Source organism: Zingiber officinale, chromosome 2A (genome assembly GCF_018446385.1).
Source record: "Zingiber officinale cultivar Zhangliang chromosome 2A, Zo_v1.1, whole genome shotgun sequence".
In the NCBI taxonomy this organism is placed as follows: domain Eukaryota; kingdom Viridiplantae; phylum Streptophyta; class Magnoliopsida; order Zingiberales; family Zingiberaceae; genus Zingiber; species Zingiber officinale.
Window position 1 is genome coordinate 173,212,136 of NC_055988.1, and position 20,050 is coordinate 173,232,185.

The window sequence follows — 20,050 nt, forward strand, 5'->3', positions numbered from 1 at the left end:
TCAACAGTGATCTTAAGCACCTTTCTGCATATCGAGTGCTTGAGATTGACTGAATAAGACATAACTTTCCAGTCATGAATTATGGAGGTAAGGTATCATTAATTGGGGAGGTGAATGAAGATTATTGATGCTTTGGGACATGACAAGGAGTTAGTTAACCTGAGTCATAAGAATGAGTTTTTCTGCTGAAGTAAATATACCTAACATTGATTGTTGAACAAGCAAATTCATGGTATAATTAAGAAGGATAGAATTTTGCTGAATATATAACAGGAAAGGCTTTTGGTATCCAATTCATAAACAAAAACACAGTGAAAGATTTACAAGAACTGAAAGTTATGGTCTCACCCAAATATGTTATCGACCCAAAGGAAGGTGGAGAGAAGAAGGCAGGCGAGAGAACAGATCCATTTAGGTGGATGATTGATGGTTTCTCAACCATTGCAAATGGAGGTGCTGATACGTATTACTCGGGGAGTTTCACAGCCTGTGGTTTTAACTGGTAATTCTGTGTGTGTGGACATGTTCTTCTTCGAAAACAAATCACATGTTCTTCAACAAGAGAAAATCAAGCTTTTGTAGTATTACATAAGTTTTGACAACACTACTCCAAGCTTTTATTCAATACAATTGAAATTTCTAAGATTTAAGATCTTTGAAAGACTTGGCATAAGAATATTCTTTGTGAAAGATAGTTAAGAGAAGAACTATTAATTGCAGGAAGTTGCGACTGGAATCAGTTTTAGAAGAAGAAGGTGAGAAATATGTGGGTCTTTACCTCTCACATGATGATGCAGCTTCAAAAAGCTCAGTGATCAAAGCAATCTACAAGCTCTTCATATATGATCAACTACACGCAGAGCACATACAAAAGGAAGGTGATCATAATACAGGAAGTTGCTTTTACCTGAACTTGTTCATCTTCATTTTTTTTATGCAGGCCAAGACTATTTCCATAGCACATCCCATGATGGATTTTGTTGTAAGGTTGCATTGAACAAGTTCAACAGTCCCAAATCTGGTCTACTTGTCAACGATTGTTGCATCTTTGGAGCTGACGTCTTGGAGGCTTTTGCATGCAAATTAGACAAAGAAGGTGTCAGTGAAACCTTGTCCCTAAACAAAGACGTAACTCCTCGAATATATACTTGGGTAATCAAGGATGTTTCCAAATCGAAAGTGTTCAACTCTGAAGCTTTTGCTGCAGGCGGCTACGACTGGTATTCTTCTTAATTAATTGGATGGTTGTTTAAGTAAGCTTTGAGCATATAAGATTTAAGATATAATTATTTTGATTTTGATATGTCTAGGAGTATCTTGCTCTATCCAAACTTAGCCGGATACAAAGACTTCCTTGCTGTTTTCCTGTGGATGGACAATGCTGCTAATCTTGCTCCCAAGACTAGTGTTTATGTGAACTACAGCTTTTGCTTGTTGGATCAACACAATGCCAAGCACTGGAAGCGTTCAGGTTTTGACATTAATTTGATTGCACTACAACTTGATCAAGCAATCATCTGATTGCGTTTCTTATTTATTTTGTAGGGAAATATTTGTTCTCATCGGAGTCTTCCAATTGGGCATGGGGCGCGTTGTTTAGCTGGAGAAAAGTACAAGATCCATCTAGAGGATTTCTTCTCAACGAGACATTAATCATTGAAGCATCCGTTGTGGTTCTGGGAGTAGTCACCCTTGCATGAACAGGAACCAAAAGAGTTCAGTGCGACTTATCCTAAGATATTTGTCTGTTCGTTCTTTGCATGTGCATCTATCAAGCATGTCCGAAAAAACAAACACCCACAAGTTGATAACTGCATGGGAACGCCACATGATTCAAAATACAAAAGGTGTCATAATATATGTATATTATCGTTAATATAAGTTGGCCTCGTTATTTACCTTTCTTTATATAATCTGAAGATATACTATAAGAGACGTCTGGAACGAACATAAACACTTTTTTTTTTAAGGACGATTACCGTTAGCATTTCCAATTATTCAAACTTTTGATAACATCTTGGTGTCAAATATAGTATTAATTAGCATATAAGATAATAGATGCACCACATTATCTCACAATGACACTTTGGATCTTGCACCCATAATATTTTTTTAAGTTGTGATCCTCACTTTTGTACACTCCATCGTCAATGCTTATAAAGCACTATGTGAGTCCCCATGGGAGTAACGGAGTTGATACTAAGATGATAGACTTGTCAATGCTTATAAAGCACTATGTGAGTCCCCATGGACATATCGCAGTTGATACTAAGATGATAGACTTATAGGATTGGGCACGATTGATTCTCGAAGATTTCATTACCCTCCCAGCTAGGAGACTATTGTGTACCGTAATTTACTTGTCTGTATATTACCGTGAAATCGATAATACTAGATCACTTGGGATGAATGATACCATCGTTTACCGGATTATAAAGCACTATGTAATCATCAACTTAAAAAATATTTAAAAATTAAAAAAGAATCCATCGGAGAGATTAGTTTTAGGATGAAGATTTGGGAGAATCTTGGAATAAATCTAAGTTTACATAAGAGTGACTCGCTAGAGGAGTCCGGGGTTGAGAGATGGAAGGAGAGATAAGATTTGTTTACTATGGATCATCGGTGAATTACAATGCCCGGGATTCCCACACAATTGTGACAAAAGACGAATACGCTCGCCCCCAGCGCCCCCGCCAACCCGTCCCAAGGTCAACACGGAGGAGGTAAATCACGGACGGCTACTAACCTTTGGAATAATGACTAACACATAAAATAGACATTTATCTCGACTTTGCCGAGATTCGAACCCTAGGATTCCTACACAAGCTCTCTAACCATGAGCACTTCAGGAGGTCCCAAAATTGAAAGCCACTGTGTGATAAACTTGAACATCACTCAATGCAACTCCCCTACATCAAGAATTGTTCTACCTTCAAAATGGAGGTTTAAAAGGAACAAGGATAAACACCAACATAACTAGTTCAGATTTTTGATTGAAAGATAAAGAGGCGCACAATAAGTTCAAACACACAATAACACTCAGTTACACTCGGAGTTCAGAAGGAATGTATATCATTTATTTCGAAAAAGGATTCACACGTCGTTCGCCTACTTTGCTCGAGTTATTGGTAGTTGAGGCTCTCATTGATGGCGTTCTTCACTCTTGAAATCTCTGCTTGTTCCGCGAAGTCTGTCAAGGGCGGAGGATTTGTCAGTGCTTCGCGTTGGGTTCTTTGACGATGGTAACAGGGCATGGTGCGTGCAACACTACATGGCTTGAAACGCTGCCCAGAAGGATCCTGAAGGAACATCCAACATGGAATGGTATGCTCAATACTGATTTCATAGAAACTGCAGAAAATCTCCTACTTCAGTTTTGTTTTTGTTCTTTTTCGTATGTTGTTTTCCATCCCAGAGCAATCAAAGCTAATTAGACGACGATACATGGCAACCAAAACAAGAAAAATGCAAGTAGGAACTAACTGTTTATCATAGTTCAGAAGATGGAAGGAGTAACAGATAGATGTTAACTCATGAAGAAGCTTATCTGAACAAAAAATATGGCAAAGCATGGAGTTTACTTCCATCGATAGCAAAAATAGAGACAACAAACCAATGAGTTCATATGCGATTGGTACAGACAAGTTCCGAATCAGATAAAACAAAAGATTGATAGTTGTTTCAAAAGTCCTAACGACACACTAATCAAACTCCAATTACTTCTGCAGGGTTAGAGAGAAACTCGAAACTCGTCTGTTCTAAAGTGTAAACTCCAAACCTAATTCCCATGCTTAGAAACCTTTGGCCAAAAATGCCATCTTTGGCAAAATAATCACTTTTCTTATCAGAATAAGATTACAAGTCGAGTTTTAGATCAGGCAGGAATATCTGACGATAAGAAATTGAAGCTACAATCTGGACTTTTTGCTTATTGAACACTTGATCTTGTTCTATAATAGATAAGGTGCTAAGTAATCTATCAAAGTGGTGGGATGTTTTATCTTAGAACAAAGCTTTAGCTCAAGCATGTCCTATAAACTAAGGATTCTTCCACAGCGGCTACTAGATCCTCTCCGTATACAATTCATACTAGTCCAAACACCGGCCATCCTGCATCCTCTACGTTCTTGACAACCTATCTTTTTGTATGGTTTTAGTGGCATACTTCAGTTCTTCAATATTACTTAAAAAAAGTGAGCCACCAATTCAGTATCATTGTATTATCAGCAACTTCAAAAAGGATTTGAAGTATCATCATTTCAGCTAAAAATAGATTATCCAAATAGAATTCAAGATGAAAACACCAATCAATAGATATGATTATCGAGTAGAGTAGCGCATATTGTCAAGCAATCCACAAGCTTTCTATATGTATCCTATCATGTTAGTTGTTACCTTTGAATCTGGCCGAGTCCCCTACAGCCCATTACCAGTGAGTCCAGCTTCAGATCCTCGACGGCATCGCAGAGCTTCTCCCTTGGATCCCCGGTGTACAATTTCAGCACAATAATAGCCTGATTCATCAATTAATTTGATCTTGATTGAAAGAGGACGATGGAAAGGAAATCAATATAGTGAAATCTTAGTGAAGAGATATCACCGACCTCTTTTTGCCTGGCCGCTGTGTCGAGCGCATCAAGGACAAGAGCGTCCACTTCCAGATCGTAGCGCTTCAGCACCTCCAGCTCACGGAACTCCGACAGAGGAATCGGAGCTGCAGATTGACCACAAACGCAGTCCGATCATGAGGAAAAAAGCAATCTTGATTGAGAAAGAAATGGTGTAGAGTGAATTAAAAGCGCACCAGAATCGGAAGAGAGATCGGCGGTGGAGGAGGATGATTTGGGATGCCGGACGTGGAGCACCACGAGGGTCTCCCCGTGGCCGAGCAGGTTGTCGATGGCCCATTCGAGAGCACGCTTGCTGCTCTTGGAGAAGTCCAGCGCCACCCCGATCTTCCGAGCGCCTGCCATTGGAGCCTTGCCCTCTTCTCGCCTGCCAAAGTAGAAATATGGAGAAAAAGGAGACCCCTTTGTGTCTTAATATTGCCCTCGCTTTGTTGGGGATTTGGTCTTCATCTGTGGGAGCACGGGACAAACGTCGCGTGATGCGGAAGGCACGGTGACTTGATCTTCCTTCGCGTGTCTTTTCTGGCGCATCTCCCGATGTCAGAAAGAAGGCACGCAAGAGAGCTGTTGGACACTCAGAGGCGCTTCGTCAAACAGTTCGTCGAATGATTCTTGCAGGAAACAACCATTCTTAGCTCACAGAGGAAACACGTTTTTGATTACAAATCGAATCTTTCAGTTCCATTGACGGAGTTCTAACAATTAGGGCATCGACAAATCGAAATGGAGCGGAAGCAACGATGACTCTGGACAAGGAATTCAATCACAACTACTTCGTAGTAACAAGGCCAAAGAAGCCGCTGCCGGAAATTAGGGATCCGACGGCGTGGCCGGCGATGGCGGCAATGAGCACGCCGATGTTGAAGGACATGACGGCGAGCATGACCAGGTATGCGAGACCCACACGGAGGGCGTGAACCGCCGCAATGAGGAGGGCCATCGAGACGCGGCGCGGGCCGAAGCGCCTCTTGGAGAGGTTCTGAATGGCGAGAGAGAGCGCGTCGACGAGGGCGGCGGTGGCGAAGACGGCGAGGAGGGCGAGGATGTACATGCCGAGGCCGCGGTCGCCGGGCCACCCGGCGAAGAGGATCTGGACGTGCGAGCCCCAGAAGAAGGAGCTGTGCATCGGCGTGTAGCCGTCCCCGCCCATGGAATCGTCCGGCGGCATGATCATCCCGTCGCCGCCTCCTCTCGTGCCCATCGTTGTTAGCCAGGTGAGGAAGGAAACGGAATGTCGTCCGGGTTTTTAATGGGGAGCAACGAGTGGATGGCGATGACGGTGCCGGCGCTGAGAAGGAGAAGGGCGATGGCGACGCTTCGCCATGCAAGGACGAAAGCGAGACCTTGAAGCCATCGAGATAGCGACGGGCGGACGGCGTTTCCACCGTCCGTGGCGTGGATGCTGTCGCCGATCGCGACCGGTGGTCGGCGTGTTCGAGGCGAAAAAAAGAAGAAACCAATAAAATCTATTTTTTTATAATTATTTTTTTTTTTAAAAATCCCTTGTAACTTTATTCAATCAATTTGATTCGATAAAATTTATTTATATTTATTTAATAATAAAAATATAAAACCAATCAATTTGAACACTAATGAATTTAGCGCCTTAATGTTCACAAACAACATTTTAAAACAATTTTATAAAAAAATTTATTCATTAACTTCGATAAACTTTAATTATAAAAATATAGTCATTTATAAATTTGTATACACTTAAATTTTTAAAAATAAGTTAAAATAATATAAATTTCTATATATTAACCAAATATTTAAATTTATAAATAAGATGCAAGGTGATTCTTTTTTTCTAAGTTATTGATAAATAATTTGTTAGTCATTGTTCTAAAAATTAATAATTATTCATGATTTATCTTTTTCGATCCTCAAATAGATTGATGGAGGTGTTGAGATGAATATATTCATCTTTTATCACTACAAAGGGAAATAACTTATGACGAGGCTTAAATTTTTTAAGTATTAAACAAAGCAATCGTTGCACAACATTTTACAACAAGCAACCAATAGAAGACAAAGCGAAAAAAGGAGTGGGGCCTACATGTGCTATGGCCTGAGGATATGTTTCTGAGTAAGAAAATTCGGGTACGTAATTGTTTAGGCAAAAAATGGAGTTCAAATCGAGACCTAAATCCTCTTCTCCCCCCAATTCTCAAACTCACTGTAGGAATCGGGATCGGGAAGGCAGATCCAGACGACGCTTCCTCTTCCACGGAAAGCTGCGGCCGAGGTGGAGGACAGTGGGAGTGAGCAGCGGCGAGGAGTACCATCTCATTATTGCTCCTCTCTTACAGCAGGCTCGATTCGAGGAGAAAAGTCATATCTTTTTATCAGAGCCCTAACTTGTAATCGACAAAGGAATTGGTTGCCGATTTCGTCGTCGTCGTCGATGATAATTATGTTCTCATAACTTTTTTTCTTCGAACTTGAAGCTCAGGGAAGTTCATTGGCCATATCAGTTCGATGCCGAAGAAGGGCAGGAAAAAAGCCGTCAAAAAATCTCCTTTGAGGACCAAGCTTGACGAAAATGTTTTTCCAATCGAGAATCGCACCATGCAATTCAAGAAGCGACAACTTGCTTTCAGTCAACGGGAAGGTACGGGTCCATAGATTTTAATAAATTTTCTTTTGAACGAAAAATGAATCAGAATTCATGATTCCAGTCCTTTTTGTCTATATCGCTGTGCTAAAAAAAAAATTCTTATGTCGCGCTGAAGGTTGTATAATTTAATGGTGGTTCATGGATATAGACGATGGAAAACTGAGGTATTCTGATTATAGGGTTTAAGGTTTAGGGAGAAAACAGTTTTACATATGAAAGTTATCTGAATTCTAAACCCCTTACATTCTTCTTTGGTGCAGAAAAGCCGATGCCTGTCTCCTTGTAACAAATAATTGAATGGGCACATCTAAATAGAATTCATGAACATGATTTTCCCAGACAGCTGTAAAGGTCCATCTCCCATGCATGATCTTGATTGCTTCAAGATGACTCTTCCACCTATATAGATAAGTCACTTGAAATAGATTTGTTTTAAGTACATTGGCATCTGTCGAATGCCATCCAATTATAATTGCATGTATGGCCATCCTTACCCACATACCTTGGCCACTTGCACTAATGGCTAGTAGTTAACCGTGATTTATTTCCTCTGTGTTAGCCTAGAGACAGGTTGACGGGGCATTGGGAACAAACAAATCGTCTTTTTGCCACATGTATAGTCATCCTTAACTTGGTTCTTCTACTTTGCATATCGAGCAACCCAGATACTAAACCCTTAGTGTCTTACTCAAAATTAATTTTGATCTAAATATTACCTTGTTCTAGTGATGTTATCTGTCTTACTCCTGCAAGGGAGTGGATAGGAGAGAATATATGAGGAAAATATTGTGTGAAGAAAGAAAGTGACGAGGGTAACTTTGTCTTTCATGATGATCTTGCCTTCGCATTTCTTCCTACTTGGTTTCCTTGTCATTCTGCTTACCGCAACCCTTAGACCTCATCATCAGCTGATTGTGGCTCTTCTTGCCATCGATTTCGATCACATTATCAACTTCTTGCGATCTTGACTTTCTTGTTTGTTGCTTGTGACCCTCTAACCACGATTGTGACCTCGACCTTGCCATTCATTGTCTGCAAGCCTGACCTTGCTGTCAGCCACCTCCAACCTTGACTACACCATCTGCTTCTTGCATGACCTTGACCCCAACTGCGACCTTGATCTTGGATATGCTGCTATCTATCACTTGCAACCTAGCTCTCCCCATTCACATCCTTATTTGCCACTTGTGACTCTGGCTATGCTTAATCTTGACAATCATTGCACAATCTAATCGACGCAAAAAGGGGCTTTTCACTTCAATTTTGTAGCGAGATCCCCACATTTACATGGTTTTGGGTGGACATAATTTGATTCAAATCTGAATAATCACTGTGTGATTGAATTCTTAGAGAGATAAATGGAAGAGAGTGCATGATGCTTTCCTCCTCTCCTCTCCCTTTCATGGGGATAAACAACCCTAAAAGAATGCAAGCATTCATAAACATTTTGTATCTCAATTTAGTAATTATACATTCAGTTGTTTGCATTGTTCTTCCAATCATACACCTTTTCTAATCTTAATGTCAAGGCTGCAAGTTGATGACTTAAACTGCATCACTATACTATCAGCTTGACTTAATGTTGATTTTGTAGTCAACAAGAGTGATGCAAATTCGACAAGAGGAACTCAAATATATACTGTCTTCAAATAATAAATTGATTATTTTCAAATTAAATACTTTTACAACACATTATTATTGCACCAAAAGGTGATAACCCTCACTCGGGGCCCCTCCAGGATTGCCTCATGCAATCTGGAAGGGAGGTAAATCACGGAGGACTTCATCCAGCATGGTGGCCTTGTGATGCATTTCACACACACTGATAATCGATCCAATGACCTATTGCAGCAACACCATATGCAAATACCAACTGTACTAATCCGTGAGGGTTACAACACATTACTTGCTCACTCAGTGAGAGGAGATAGAAGTCCCAACTTTCTTGATTGTTTGAATTTGTTTCAAGCATCGGGTAGTTGTATATTATTTTTTCAATAGATTCAATCATTTGGTAATACTGTGACTATTATTCCATAACATCCAAACTTATCACAGGTAATCAAAATGATCTCCTTAACTCCATTTGAAACTCATATGCTTGTGAATTGATTATGTTGCCTATATTTATGATCCGTGTAGTTCAGTATGTCTAGGAGCGGATGCTTGTCTCTTGATCATAAAACCTTTTTTTTTTTTGTTTCTATTGTTGATCTTTTGTTCTTTGAAATTTTACAGTTGAGATGAGAACTGCTGCAATCAAAGCCAATTGTGAAGTGGAGCTTGGAAGCTTGCTTTCATGGGTGCGATTACTTCCATCGTACTTCAGCAAAGATCAGTTGGACACTCCTGCACTGAAGTTTTTTCAAGAAAATTTGCCAAATGCTGCTCTAACCAGGAATGAAAAATACAATGTTTTTGAGATGCAATGGAATAGCAAAGAGAGTTGCTATGAAGGTGGCAAATACGATCGGGCTTCAGTTAGCAATGCTTTCACTATACCAGCCATGAGTGCTCTTCAGTTTTCAGTCGACACAGGTCGGAATACTTTTCTTTGTTATGTTTTTCCATCCAAGACGTCGATATAATTCATGCTGCCAGATGTTTTCTGTCACAGTGAAGAGGAATCTGGAAGCTGCAAATCTATGGATGAATGATTTTGTAAGTTGCCCTTTTTCTCTACTATGTTTCCACCCTTAGAAATCTTTTGATCTCGTCTGTTATGCTAGGGACTCGGTGAGCCATCTGAAAGTGGACAAGCGACATTCGAAACACCCGGGGTTTGTTCTTCAGACTATGATTTTCCTTTTAGTTCGAAGGTTTCACTTTATGATCCCCTGATGGATGTAATGGTGTGAATTGTAGGCAACTACTGCTCGGTTATCTTTTGGCATGACACCCAAGACCTTAAGATTACCAAAGATCGGCGAGATGATCTTGTCTGTTCATGGTTCACCTCTCGGCGTTTACAAAGAAGAGATCTTGGAAGCCATTCATGGTAGATTGTTAGCTTCCCTTGTAAGCTTTTGCGCAAATGGCAAACCGTAAAAAGTTTCTTAAATTTTTTTGCACCTTCAGAGTCTGGAGATGGAAGTCATGAAGATGCTTGCTGAGGACATAGACACATCATGTGCTCAGGTAACTCTGATGTCTATCATTTCAACTCGATCGAACTGATTGAATCGGCTTTTACGCGAGCAATTTACTTTTCTTTTCTTTTTTTACTTGATCAGGATTTACATTGGATTGGAAGAAATCAGTGGAGCTTCTGTAGGATGATCTTTGAAAAGTTAACCAAAGATGAAAATTGGGAAACTGTGTCTCATTTGTTTGTGATGAAATTGACTTTAATTTGGTGTCAACTCATTCGATAAATGGATCTAAAGTAAGAATGGTTTAATAAATAAGAATAATATGACAATTATATTGGTAAAAATTTACGTGAATATATTAGGAAGAAATTGTAATTTAAATTCATGCCTGGTAAACAGATTGTTAGTCACAAACAATTAAAAAAAAAATGATTCGTGAGATTGGGTAATGTTGAATCTGAGATGATCGATCCGGTTTTACGAAAGTTTTTCACCGATCAACAGGCAATTCAAGAGTTCAATATCCTTTAATTACATGTCTCAGAGAAAAATTTTTTTATAAATTTATCATAATTAAGATTCAAATTATAGATATTTGAATGGTAATTTAAATATTTTACCATTACATCATAATCCCGAGGGCTTCCTAATCACAAACAAAATTGATGGGTATTGACCAAAAGAATTTGATCAACGATAAAGATACAGACGAGCCATCCAGAATCGATTGACTTTTATAAAAAGCCAACAAAAAAATCTACCTTCATTTTTGCTTAAATTTTTAAAATCCAATTTAAATTAAAATTACTACATCATTCACTTCAAAATTTACTTTCTCAAAATTGTTTTAAATTAAAATCTTAAAAATACCTTAAGAGTGATTTTTTTTATCAACACCGCCAAATAACTTAATAATTTCACCTTTAATAGAATGAATAATACTATATGTTTATCACATTATCATTATCTAAATCCCTGTCCTATGAGATCATAATAAAAAAAAATAATTAATCTCCTCGGATAAATCTAGTGGCTAGCGTATGAAATATTATCATAATGAGATTTGGGTTCGAATCTCGATAAAACCGAGATAAATATCTCCCTTATGTGCTAGTAACTATTTCAAAGACTAATAGTCGCCCGTGATTTATCTACTCCGTATTGACCCTAGGACGGATTGACGGGGGCGCTGAGGTAAACATATTCGTTTTTTTTTTTTGCCACAATAATAAAAAAAAAATTTAAATATGACTAATGATAAATTATATATAAATACACCATAACACACACACACAATATTTGAACACTTTTTTCTTTTGACATTAGGAAAATATCGAAAGTAGTATTACGGCCGAGAAGTCTAAATGCATCGAAAATCAGAAGAAATAATTCCATAAACAAAAAGTTGATCAACTAGTTAATCAGATTCTCAACTGACTTAACTCCTTACGAGTTCTGGAGGATTTTATACATCTCAATTTGGTGGATGCCTCGTTGACAAAAACACTCTGATTGATCGAAATGGAGATTTAAACTTCCTTCCAGACTTCTTCATGCTTGTTGATATATCGAGATGATAGAGAGGATCCTTCCTGCTACTAGATTTTTAGTCCTTGGGCATCAACTTGTGCTTGTGGAATTGTAAATATGCTGTTGCTGCCGATGTTCAAGCCGCTTTTAAGCCAGGCAATGCTGCTAATTTCCGACACAACCGAGGCCAGTTCATGGCTGGAAAAGGGTGGAGGCTCCAAGAACTCTATAAACTCCGGACCCAACAAGGAGTTGCTAGAGCGACTCTTGTCTTGAGTACTGGTGCAGCACCCATGGCCACATTTGTGTGGAATCTGAGATTCGAAGGCACTGCTGTTAGGTTTGAAGGATTCGTGGATAGGTCCATCGAGTTGCCTTCGTCTTAGTGCGTCGGGACCACTTGGACGAGTTCTGCACTTGTATGGGCTGAAAGCGCTCACTCTTGCAACTGGCCGGAAGAAATACGGTGGATCCTTTATCTCAGGCTTGGGGGGTTCTTCTCTGATGATGACGACATCTTTCGAATTGTCTGAAACATTTTCCCTTGAAGAAGAGACTCTTGCTTCCATGGTTCTGAGGGGATTGGCATTGATAGGACATGAAAATTCATCAGGCGCACCTTTCGCTTTATCAATGGAAGTATCTCTCAAAATATCAGACGGTGTCGATTTATAACGCTCAGCTTCAGCACATCTCCGCCGCAGGGTGGAATTCCAATGGTTCTTGATTGCATTGTCAGTTCTCCCTTCCAAAAGCTTTGCAATTGATGCCCATTTGTTTCCATGGATCGAATGGGCTGCAATGATGATACGGTCCTCTTCCTCTGCAAAAAAAAAAAAAAACAAAACAAACTTAAACGAAAGTTTTGCAAATAAGTATGCAGTAAGTATACGAAACTCGATCATATAATTGCCTCTATATATTCACTTGTTATCAGTAAATATACGGTCATTTTCACCATGATAGCTTATTTTGATTGACCAAAGAAATTTTTAGAAATATAAGAGCACAAAGTTAAAAGGAAAAAAACAGAACTCCAGCATACTTGACAGTAGACAAGTCAAACTTTGTACAAACACCCAAGCCTTTATTGACGAAAAAATAGTTTGCTTAATTCGGAGATCACATTAGCAAAAGAAGCATATCTAGGACTAAAAATGCTTTTTTTTCCAATAAATATATCGAGGGAACAAAAGAGATGTAATATTTTGCACATTTACATTTTAAGAAGTGGTATGTTATTCAGAGTAGAGTATCAGTTCTGACACTGTATGGATGTGTGCCTGATGCCTCATTTTTTAAAGCTTTTTACACATGGTCAATGAGATGTTAGTGTCCAACTGGTAGCGTTTCCATCAGAAAATCTGAAGTTTGATGTGGGTTTGAGTAGATAGATGAAGAGTCTAAGTAACAAAGGTACACACACAAACTAAAATGGACATGAAATGTAGAAAAATAGTAAACTAGTAGATTATGTTATGGAAGCACTGTAAAGATCACCTATGTCAACACTCTTTTAGAATTTAGATGCTTATTTTGTAATTTCAATCATATCCAACTATTAGTTTGTAACACATAAAGCCTAGCTAGCTCCTTCAGATTATCTGAAGTTTGATGTGAGTTTGAGTAGATGGATGAAGAGTAGAGTCTAAGTAACAAAGGTACACACACAAACTTAAATTGACACTAAGTGTAGTAAAGTAGTAAACTAGTTGATTATGTTATGGAAGCACTCTAAAGATCACCTATGTTGACACTCTTTTAGAATATAGATGCTTCTTTTGCAATTTTCGATTGTATCCAACTACTTGTTTGTAACAAATAAGACCTAGGTAGCTCCAAGGGCAACAAGGCCTGCTCACTTCTCATAAAACAATACAATTACAACTAGGCCATATCAGATGATAGGCTAGAAACCTCATAGTGCACCTAATACTAGCAATCATGATCATGCAAAATATTCATGAAAAATAATTTCTTAATTGACAGAGCATATTGGTCATCATCACTATTTTCATAAATTCCTGTTGTACTTACCTGAACCAGCTGCAAGATGTAACTCTTGCAGTCTTTTTAACTATTAATTCATGGAAGATTGCTGATTAATTAAGGTAATCACATATAACAAATAAGCATATATGTCAAGAATTGTTGGCAAATCTTCTATATGAACGAAGCATAATATCAGCTTAGATTTCTTGAATACTGTATAGATTGAACTAGTTAAGCAGCTCAGTCCATAGTGTTAACTAGACATCTGAAAAGGGAACATATGGCATATCAACAAGTGCAACCAAAGTGGATGAGAACTACAGGATTAAAACTCCCACCAGATTTGAGAGAACACAATTTCTATAACAATCTCTGCAGATGCATCGACAAATCCTTCTACATTTTAGTAATTAACAACCAGTGATTATTTTCTAATCTCATTCTGCTATTTCTCAATTTTATTGATACATTAGAAGCTCTCTGTTCTCAAATTACATCCCTGATATTGACAGGAATGAAGAATTGACAACAAGGTTTTTAGCTGTGAGAGGTTTCAACTTCAACTTCAAGCTGTCGGCAGAGGCCTGGTTGCTAAAAATCTTCATTCTAAATAAAGTTGATTCTAAATCAATGTGGAAAAAATATAACCACTTCTTTCGGAGGAAAAAATGGAACAACATTAACAAAATAATGTTATTCTGGACCTCTGCCTATCCATTCTATCAAACAATCATTATAGAACATCTTGAACATCAACTTCACTAAGTGTGTGAATAAACACAAAGAAGAAGAACCTTCTCCATATTGTCTATGTTTTGAAGTGGGAAATTTAAATGAGCAAATGATGATTGGCCAGGGATAATTGGGAAGCTCATTTTTTTCATTATTGTATAAAACTAAAAGTTTCCCCCTATGGAGATCAGACTATGCTAAAGGTAAGCCCATCTGCTATTTCACTAAGCTGACCTATATCAAGAAATCAAGAATCATTCAAATGCAACCACAGTGGAAGTAACTAATCTCTCCCTGTCTTCTTGCATTCGCTTTCTACTCTGAAAAAAATCTTTCATGTCTCTCCTCAATATCTTTTATTATGGATATATCAATCAGCCAAGTGAAATGGCTTAAATAGATGTCAGTAATAAAAGAGGAAGTTAATCATGCATTTTCTACAAAAAAAAAAATGCTTTCCTTCTGAAGAAGACTATCCTTATCCTCTGGACTCAAACGTGAAAAAGGATAGAGATTCGGATGCTAAGTTTAGGGTTGTTTCAGCATATCCATGAACTTCACAATCATCACTTCCAAATCACAAACTGGGGATTCTTGCTAAATCCTTAAAATGAAAATATATGTCAAAGCGTCTCAAATTAAACCTAGAAAACTGCTGTCACCATTAGACCGCCCAGAAGACCCGCCAATATGTCACCAAATCGACAGCCAAAACATTGCCATAATCCAGATACGATGAAGAAGACGAAACACAAGAATTTCACCAGAGATGAGCATGTACCAGTGAAAGGTCGGCGCTTTACGTACGGATCGAGCTGGTTACACCACCGGAGGCGGCACGACTTCCCCGACCTGCCGGGGATCCCGCGCGCGATCAGGCTCCAGTTCCTCGCCCCGAACCTGCTCACCAGCCGGCTCAGTATCACGTCCTCCTCCGGCGACCACGGGCCCTTCACCCGATCCTCCGCCCCCACCGCGGAGGCGACCTCGAGGGTCGCCAACTCGGCCGAGGCGCTCTCCTCCCCCGCCCTAGCGTGCGCGGATCCAGAGGCGAGGGCGAGGGGGGAGGAAGGCGGGAGAGGGGGCGAGGTGGATGACCGAACAGCGGAGTCGGCAGCCAAGGGGGCGTCGGGATACGCCTCTTCCCTGGGCTTCTCCTGCGCCGCTGCAGCGGCTTCGGGTTCCGCCATGTCTCGTTGTCGCCGTCGTGCGCTTGAGGAAGTGGAAGTAGTATACCGACCGCCTAACCGCAATTTGGGCTCCGCAGCAGACAGCGATGAAGAGGGCAAATGTTGCGCCAAACCGGTCACGGATTTTACGCCTGTAGCCATCATAATTCACATAATGACCAATGAGTCCTACATATTGGGCCGAAGCCCTTTGGCCCATTTACTTAATTTCACAACTGCACAAAAGTCCACAGATTTTTCTTTATTCATGATTATTTTAGGGTGCTAGCTCGCAACCTCCTTTCCACATTACAGTGTAGTAAAATGTTATTAAGTTATCACCCATATTTATAATTCGATCCTGATATATTATAATATTTTTTTTTTCAAATGTGATGTGTAATCGCTCTCAATTTATCGATAGAAAATTTTTATAGGATCCAATCGATATCACCCTAGATTAATTTAATATTTAAAAATAAATAAGTCAAAAAGATAAAAAAAAATACTTATTTAAACTAAATTTGATTTTTTTTTATGAGCTAAGTAATTTAATGAATTATCCGATCTTATTTATTTAATTGACTGTAGGTGTCGAACAAGGTAAATAAATTTTATTTAAGACGCATACTAAATTTAATTATGAATTTTGATTCATTCTTAATGGCCTCCTCATAACCTCACGAGCTTGCAGCTTCTCGTGGTCTTCTTATGCATACTTCTAAACGATCCTTACATATCCGGATGTTCTTTCAGACATCTCGATTTTAAAATATAAAATCGGTAATTTAGATTAGACCTATCAGGTTGTGAGTTGAATTAGAATTTTATCAACTCAAAATTATCATAAGTCGACCCGCCTAAACCTACGACCCGGACGAATCAACCCGCGATGAGCTTGGATTGACCCACGAGTTGAAAAACATATATAAAATAAGTTTTATATCAATTTATAATCTTTCTTTTTTATAATTTTAAAATAAAAATAGTATTATTTGTGTTCATTTATATTTAAAATATCTATTCATATTCTGATTTGTGTTCATTTATGATCCCGTCTGAAAGCTGAATCAGACAGAGGTTGGCTAGGTTGTCCTTAGTGTTGACGGAAAGTCGCGAGGACGCTTGGTTGATCTGGCACCTGCTAGAAGTGTTCCCACGAGCGGATGGCGGGGGGTGATGACTGAGAAGATAAGATGAGGGTTCTACGCACACTCAGACAAGCCGCTATCACGTTAGAGATCAAGAACCAGGGAAAAAGTCTCCGGGTCAAGCCCTCCGACACTCAAGTCAAACACTTTTTCTCCAGAAGCACAGTGAAAGGACGAAAAGTAAAAGACGATTGTCAAAAGACGAGTGAGCGTACCTGTGTAGAGACAAAGCCTCCCTTTTTATATGACAGTGGGTACTTCTGGACTCTGATGAGTGTCAGGGAATGTCGGGTGTCAGGATTTGTCTGGCGGTGAATGACACATGACATCTTCCTATAGGTTTAAGGAAGAATCAGTGGGCAATGAGCCTTGACAGGCAATGATTATTCTATGATGGATTGTTACGATTTCCTGGTTTGATTGTCGTATAGTGTATGCTCGCCCCGGTCTGTTAACCTTCGACTGGGTCCTTGTACCTGCAAATCTTGACCTATAGGCACAGACCTACGTTTCCTGGCGCATTCCCTGGCTTATGTTTGTTGTCCTGTAAATCCCGATTTGTACCTCCCCCCGCCCTTTATTTGCTATTCGAGTTATCCCGGTAGATTTAGACCTGCGTCTATCGCCCGGCCAACCGAGACATTCGCTTGTCGTTCTTTAAGTCCCGTCCCGTATATACAGCCCTGTACGTCTTTAATTTTCTTATCCTGCTCTGTGCGTTTTATCCTGTATCCTGACCTGTAATCGTTAGTCCACATATCTTGACCTATACGTTTTTATCCGTGTCTCCTGCTCCGTCTGTCCTATCCTGTGGATCCTGACCTGCAAGTCGTAGGTCACTTGTCCTATCCTGTACATTTGAGTTTGGATATCCCCGACCTGTACGTCTTTGATCCTCTTATCCTGCTCTGTGAGTCTTATCCTGTAAATCCCGACCTGTAATCGTAGCCCGCATATCCTGACCTATACATCTTTATCCGTGTCTCCTGTTCCACCTGTCCTATCCTATGAGTCCTGACATGCAAGCCGTAGGCCACTTGTCCTAACTTGTACATTTGAGTTTGGATATCCTGACCTGTACGTCTTTCGTCCGCTTATCCTGCTCTGCGAGTTTTATCTTGTAAATCTCGACCTGTAATCGTAGCCCGCATATCCTGACCTATACGTCTTTATCCGTGTCTCCTGTTCCGCCTGTCCTATCCTGTGAATCCTGACCTACAATCCTTAGGCCACCTATCCTAACCCGTATATCTGAGTTTGGATATCTCGACTTGTGTGTCCTGACCTGGACCGTCCTGGAATCTGGACCTTTGACCACCACGTAGGCCAGACTTTTGACCACCACGTAAGCTGAACCTCTGACCATTACGTAAGCTTGACTTCTGACCGCCACGCGGGCTTGACTTTTGACCGCCTCATGGGCTTGACTTCTGACCGCCCCGTAGGCTTGACTTCCGACCACGTCAGCTATCCGACCCCACTATCATGCACCGTATCAATTTATATTTAAAATATCTATTTCTAAATACATTTGACTCATGAAATATTTTTAAAATAAAATATTAAATATATGATTTTTTTTATTTCTAATGGACTCGTGGGTTGATCTGTCTAATCTATAATCCACCTTGGATTAAGTTAAATTTGATATTTTATAATCCACCAAGATGATGGGTCAATCTACTCGTCACGAATTAATCCGTTTGATAGTTCTACTAAAAAGTGAATGGATGATATAGATGGCAATTACTTTTGAGAAGCATATGGATGAATTACCTTTCTTCTTCCTAACCCAACCCATCGATATTTTTCTCAGAATCGGTCGACCAAACGTTGACTCTTCCCTCTTTGATGCATCGTAATTCTTCGCTTTCTTCTTCTCCTATCTAACGCATTTGTATGTCCAAGTCTACAAGAACAGTCGATGTGCACTCGATGAGCCACTCGATATCTATAAATTGCTCTCGGCCGAGCACGATCAGTCCATCACTCGACCTGCACCGCTGCACGTACGTCGATTTGATTGAAATGGAGCCTGAGTTGTACTCGAGGCGTTTCACAAACAGCAACCGACGGCAAAGGCAGCAGCTGCGATTTTGGTGCTTGTGTGTTGCTACGTGTTGTGGTTCTGGTCGTTGCATCGGCGGCTGAGCGGGCCCACAGTGTGGCCGCTCTTCGGAAGCCTCCTGGGCCTTGTCCTCAACTGTGCACGCATGCACGACTGGATCGCCGACAACCTCCGTGCCACCGACTAGGGATGTAAATGAACCAAATGGTTCGTGAGTTATTCGAAGTTCGATTCGGTAAAAAGCTCGTTCGAGTTCATTCGTTTATCTTATCGAGCCGAGCTCAAGCTCGATTTTGAGCTCGACAGTTTTATCGAGCCGAGCTCGAGCTTAAGGATATTCGGCTCGTGAGCTTGTGAACATGTTCGTTTATAGGTTCGCGAGCCAAAAAACGAGCCTTAAATCGAGCCAATAAACGAGCTCTAAAACGAGCCAAAAAACAAGCTCTAAAACGGGCCAAAAAACGAGCTCTAAAACAAGTGTTAAAACGAGCTTTAAAACGAACCAAAAAAATGAGCAAAAAACGAGCTCTAAAACGAGCCCGAAAACGAGTCCGAGCTCGCTTAACAAGTTAAGCTCGTTAACTATGATAATCGAGCTAATAACACGCCGAGCTCGAACTGTTCGCGAGCTTGATAATTCCAAAACGAGCCGAGCTCGAACCTTGTGATAAAAGCTCGATTCGAGCTCGAGCCGAACTCGAGCCCAAATATAACTTAAACGAGCCGAGCTCGAGCCTGATACTGTTGGCTCGGTTCGGCTCGTATACATCGCTACCACCGACGGGGCGACCACCTACCAGACCTGCATCCTCCCTCTCCCCTTGCTCGCGCGCTGCCAAGGGCTTGTTACCGTGATGGCGCACCCTCGGAACCTCGAGCACGTCCTCCGCACGTGCTTCTACAACTACCCCCAAGGGCTCGTGTGTTGGAAAAAAGGAATTATGGGAGAAGAAGTGAAAGGATTATAGAAGAAAAATGTGGAAGAGGAGGAGAATCAAACAAAAAATTCAACTTGCTTCATTTATGAAAAAAGTACATATTTATAGGCTTATTGGATAAGCATCAATC

General features: G+C 40.1%; 5 protein-coding genes across 5 annotated transcripts; 2 read left to right on the top strand and 3 right to left on the bottom strand.

The window, feature by feature from the left end:
• The first annotated feature begins 272 nt into the window (after nucleotides 1–272).
• LOC122040293 lies at nucleotides 273–1,912 on the top strand. The gene is made up of 5 exons (XM_042599619.1): nucleotides 273–502; nucleotides 721–878; nucleotides 941–1,220; nucleotides 1,311–1,471; nucleotides 1,546–1,912. Exons 1-5 carry the CDS (start codon nucleotides 339–341, stop codon nucleotides 1,698–1,700), a joined length of 918 nt encoding a protein of 305 aa, XP_042455553.1. The 5' UTR covers nucleotides 273–338; the 3' UTR covers nucleotides 1,701–1,912.
• A 1,052-nt stretch (nucleotides 1,913–2,964) lies between these two features.
• Nucleotides 2,965–5,118, bottom strand: LOC122043331 (universal stress protein PHOS34-like). The gene is made up of 4 exons (XM_042603903.1): nucleotides 4,808–5,118; nucleotides 4,608–4,717; nucleotides 4,399–4,517; nucleotides 2,965–3,302 (listed from the first exon to the last, which is right to left on the bottom strand). Exons 1-4 carry the CDS (start codon nucleotides 4,974–4,976, stop codon nucleotides 3,215–3,217), a joined length of 486 nt encoding a protein of 161 aa, XP_042459837.1. The 5' UTR covers nucleotides 4,977–5,118; the 3' UTR covers nucleotides 2,965–3,214.
• Nucleotides 5,119–5,267: 149 nt separating this feature from the next.
• On the bottom strand, nucleotides 5,268–6,047 carry LOC122043332 (copper transporter 6-like). Its single transcript, XM_042603904.1, has one exon. It carries the CDS (start codon nucleotides 5,830–5,832, stop codon nucleotides 5,401–5,403), a length of 432 nt encoding a protein of 143 aa, XP_042459838.1. The 5' UTR covers nucleotides 5,833–6,047; the 3' UTR covers nucleotides 5,268–5,400.
• Nucleotides 6,048–6,755: 708 nt separating this feature from the next.
• LOC122040294 lies at nucleotides 6,756–10,684 on the top strand. Its single transcript, XM_042599620.1, has 8 exons — nucleotides 6,756–6,991; nucleotides 7,079–7,242; nucleotides 9,487–9,786; nucleotides 9,866–9,909; nucleotides 9,978–10,028; nucleotides 10,114–10,246; nucleotides 10,327–10,386; nucleotides 10,482–10,684. Exons 2-7 carry the CDS (start codon nucleotides 7,110–7,112, stop codon nucleotides 10,359–10,361), a joined length of 696 nt encoding a protein of 231 aa, XP_042455554.1. The 5' UTR covers nucleotides 6,756–6,991; nucleotides 7,079–7,109; the 3' UTR covers nucleotides 10,362–10,386; nucleotides 10,482–10,684.
• Nucleotides 10,685–11,636: 952 nt separating this feature from the next.
• Nucleotides 11,637–15,881, bottom strand: LOC122043333 (transcription factor MYB1-like). Its single transcript, XM_042603905.1, has 2 exons — nucleotides 15,376–15,881; nucleotides 11,637–12,693 (listed from the first exon to the last, which is right to left on the bottom strand). The coding sequence occupies exons 1-2, from the start codon at nucleotides 15,782–15,784 to the stop codon at nucleotides 11,939–11,941; spliced, it is 1,164 nt and encodes a 387-aa protein (XP_042459839.1). The 5' UTR covers nucleotides 15,785–15,881; the 3' UTR covers nucleotides 11,637–11,938.
• Nucleotides 15,882–20,050: the final 4,169 nt, after the last annotated feature.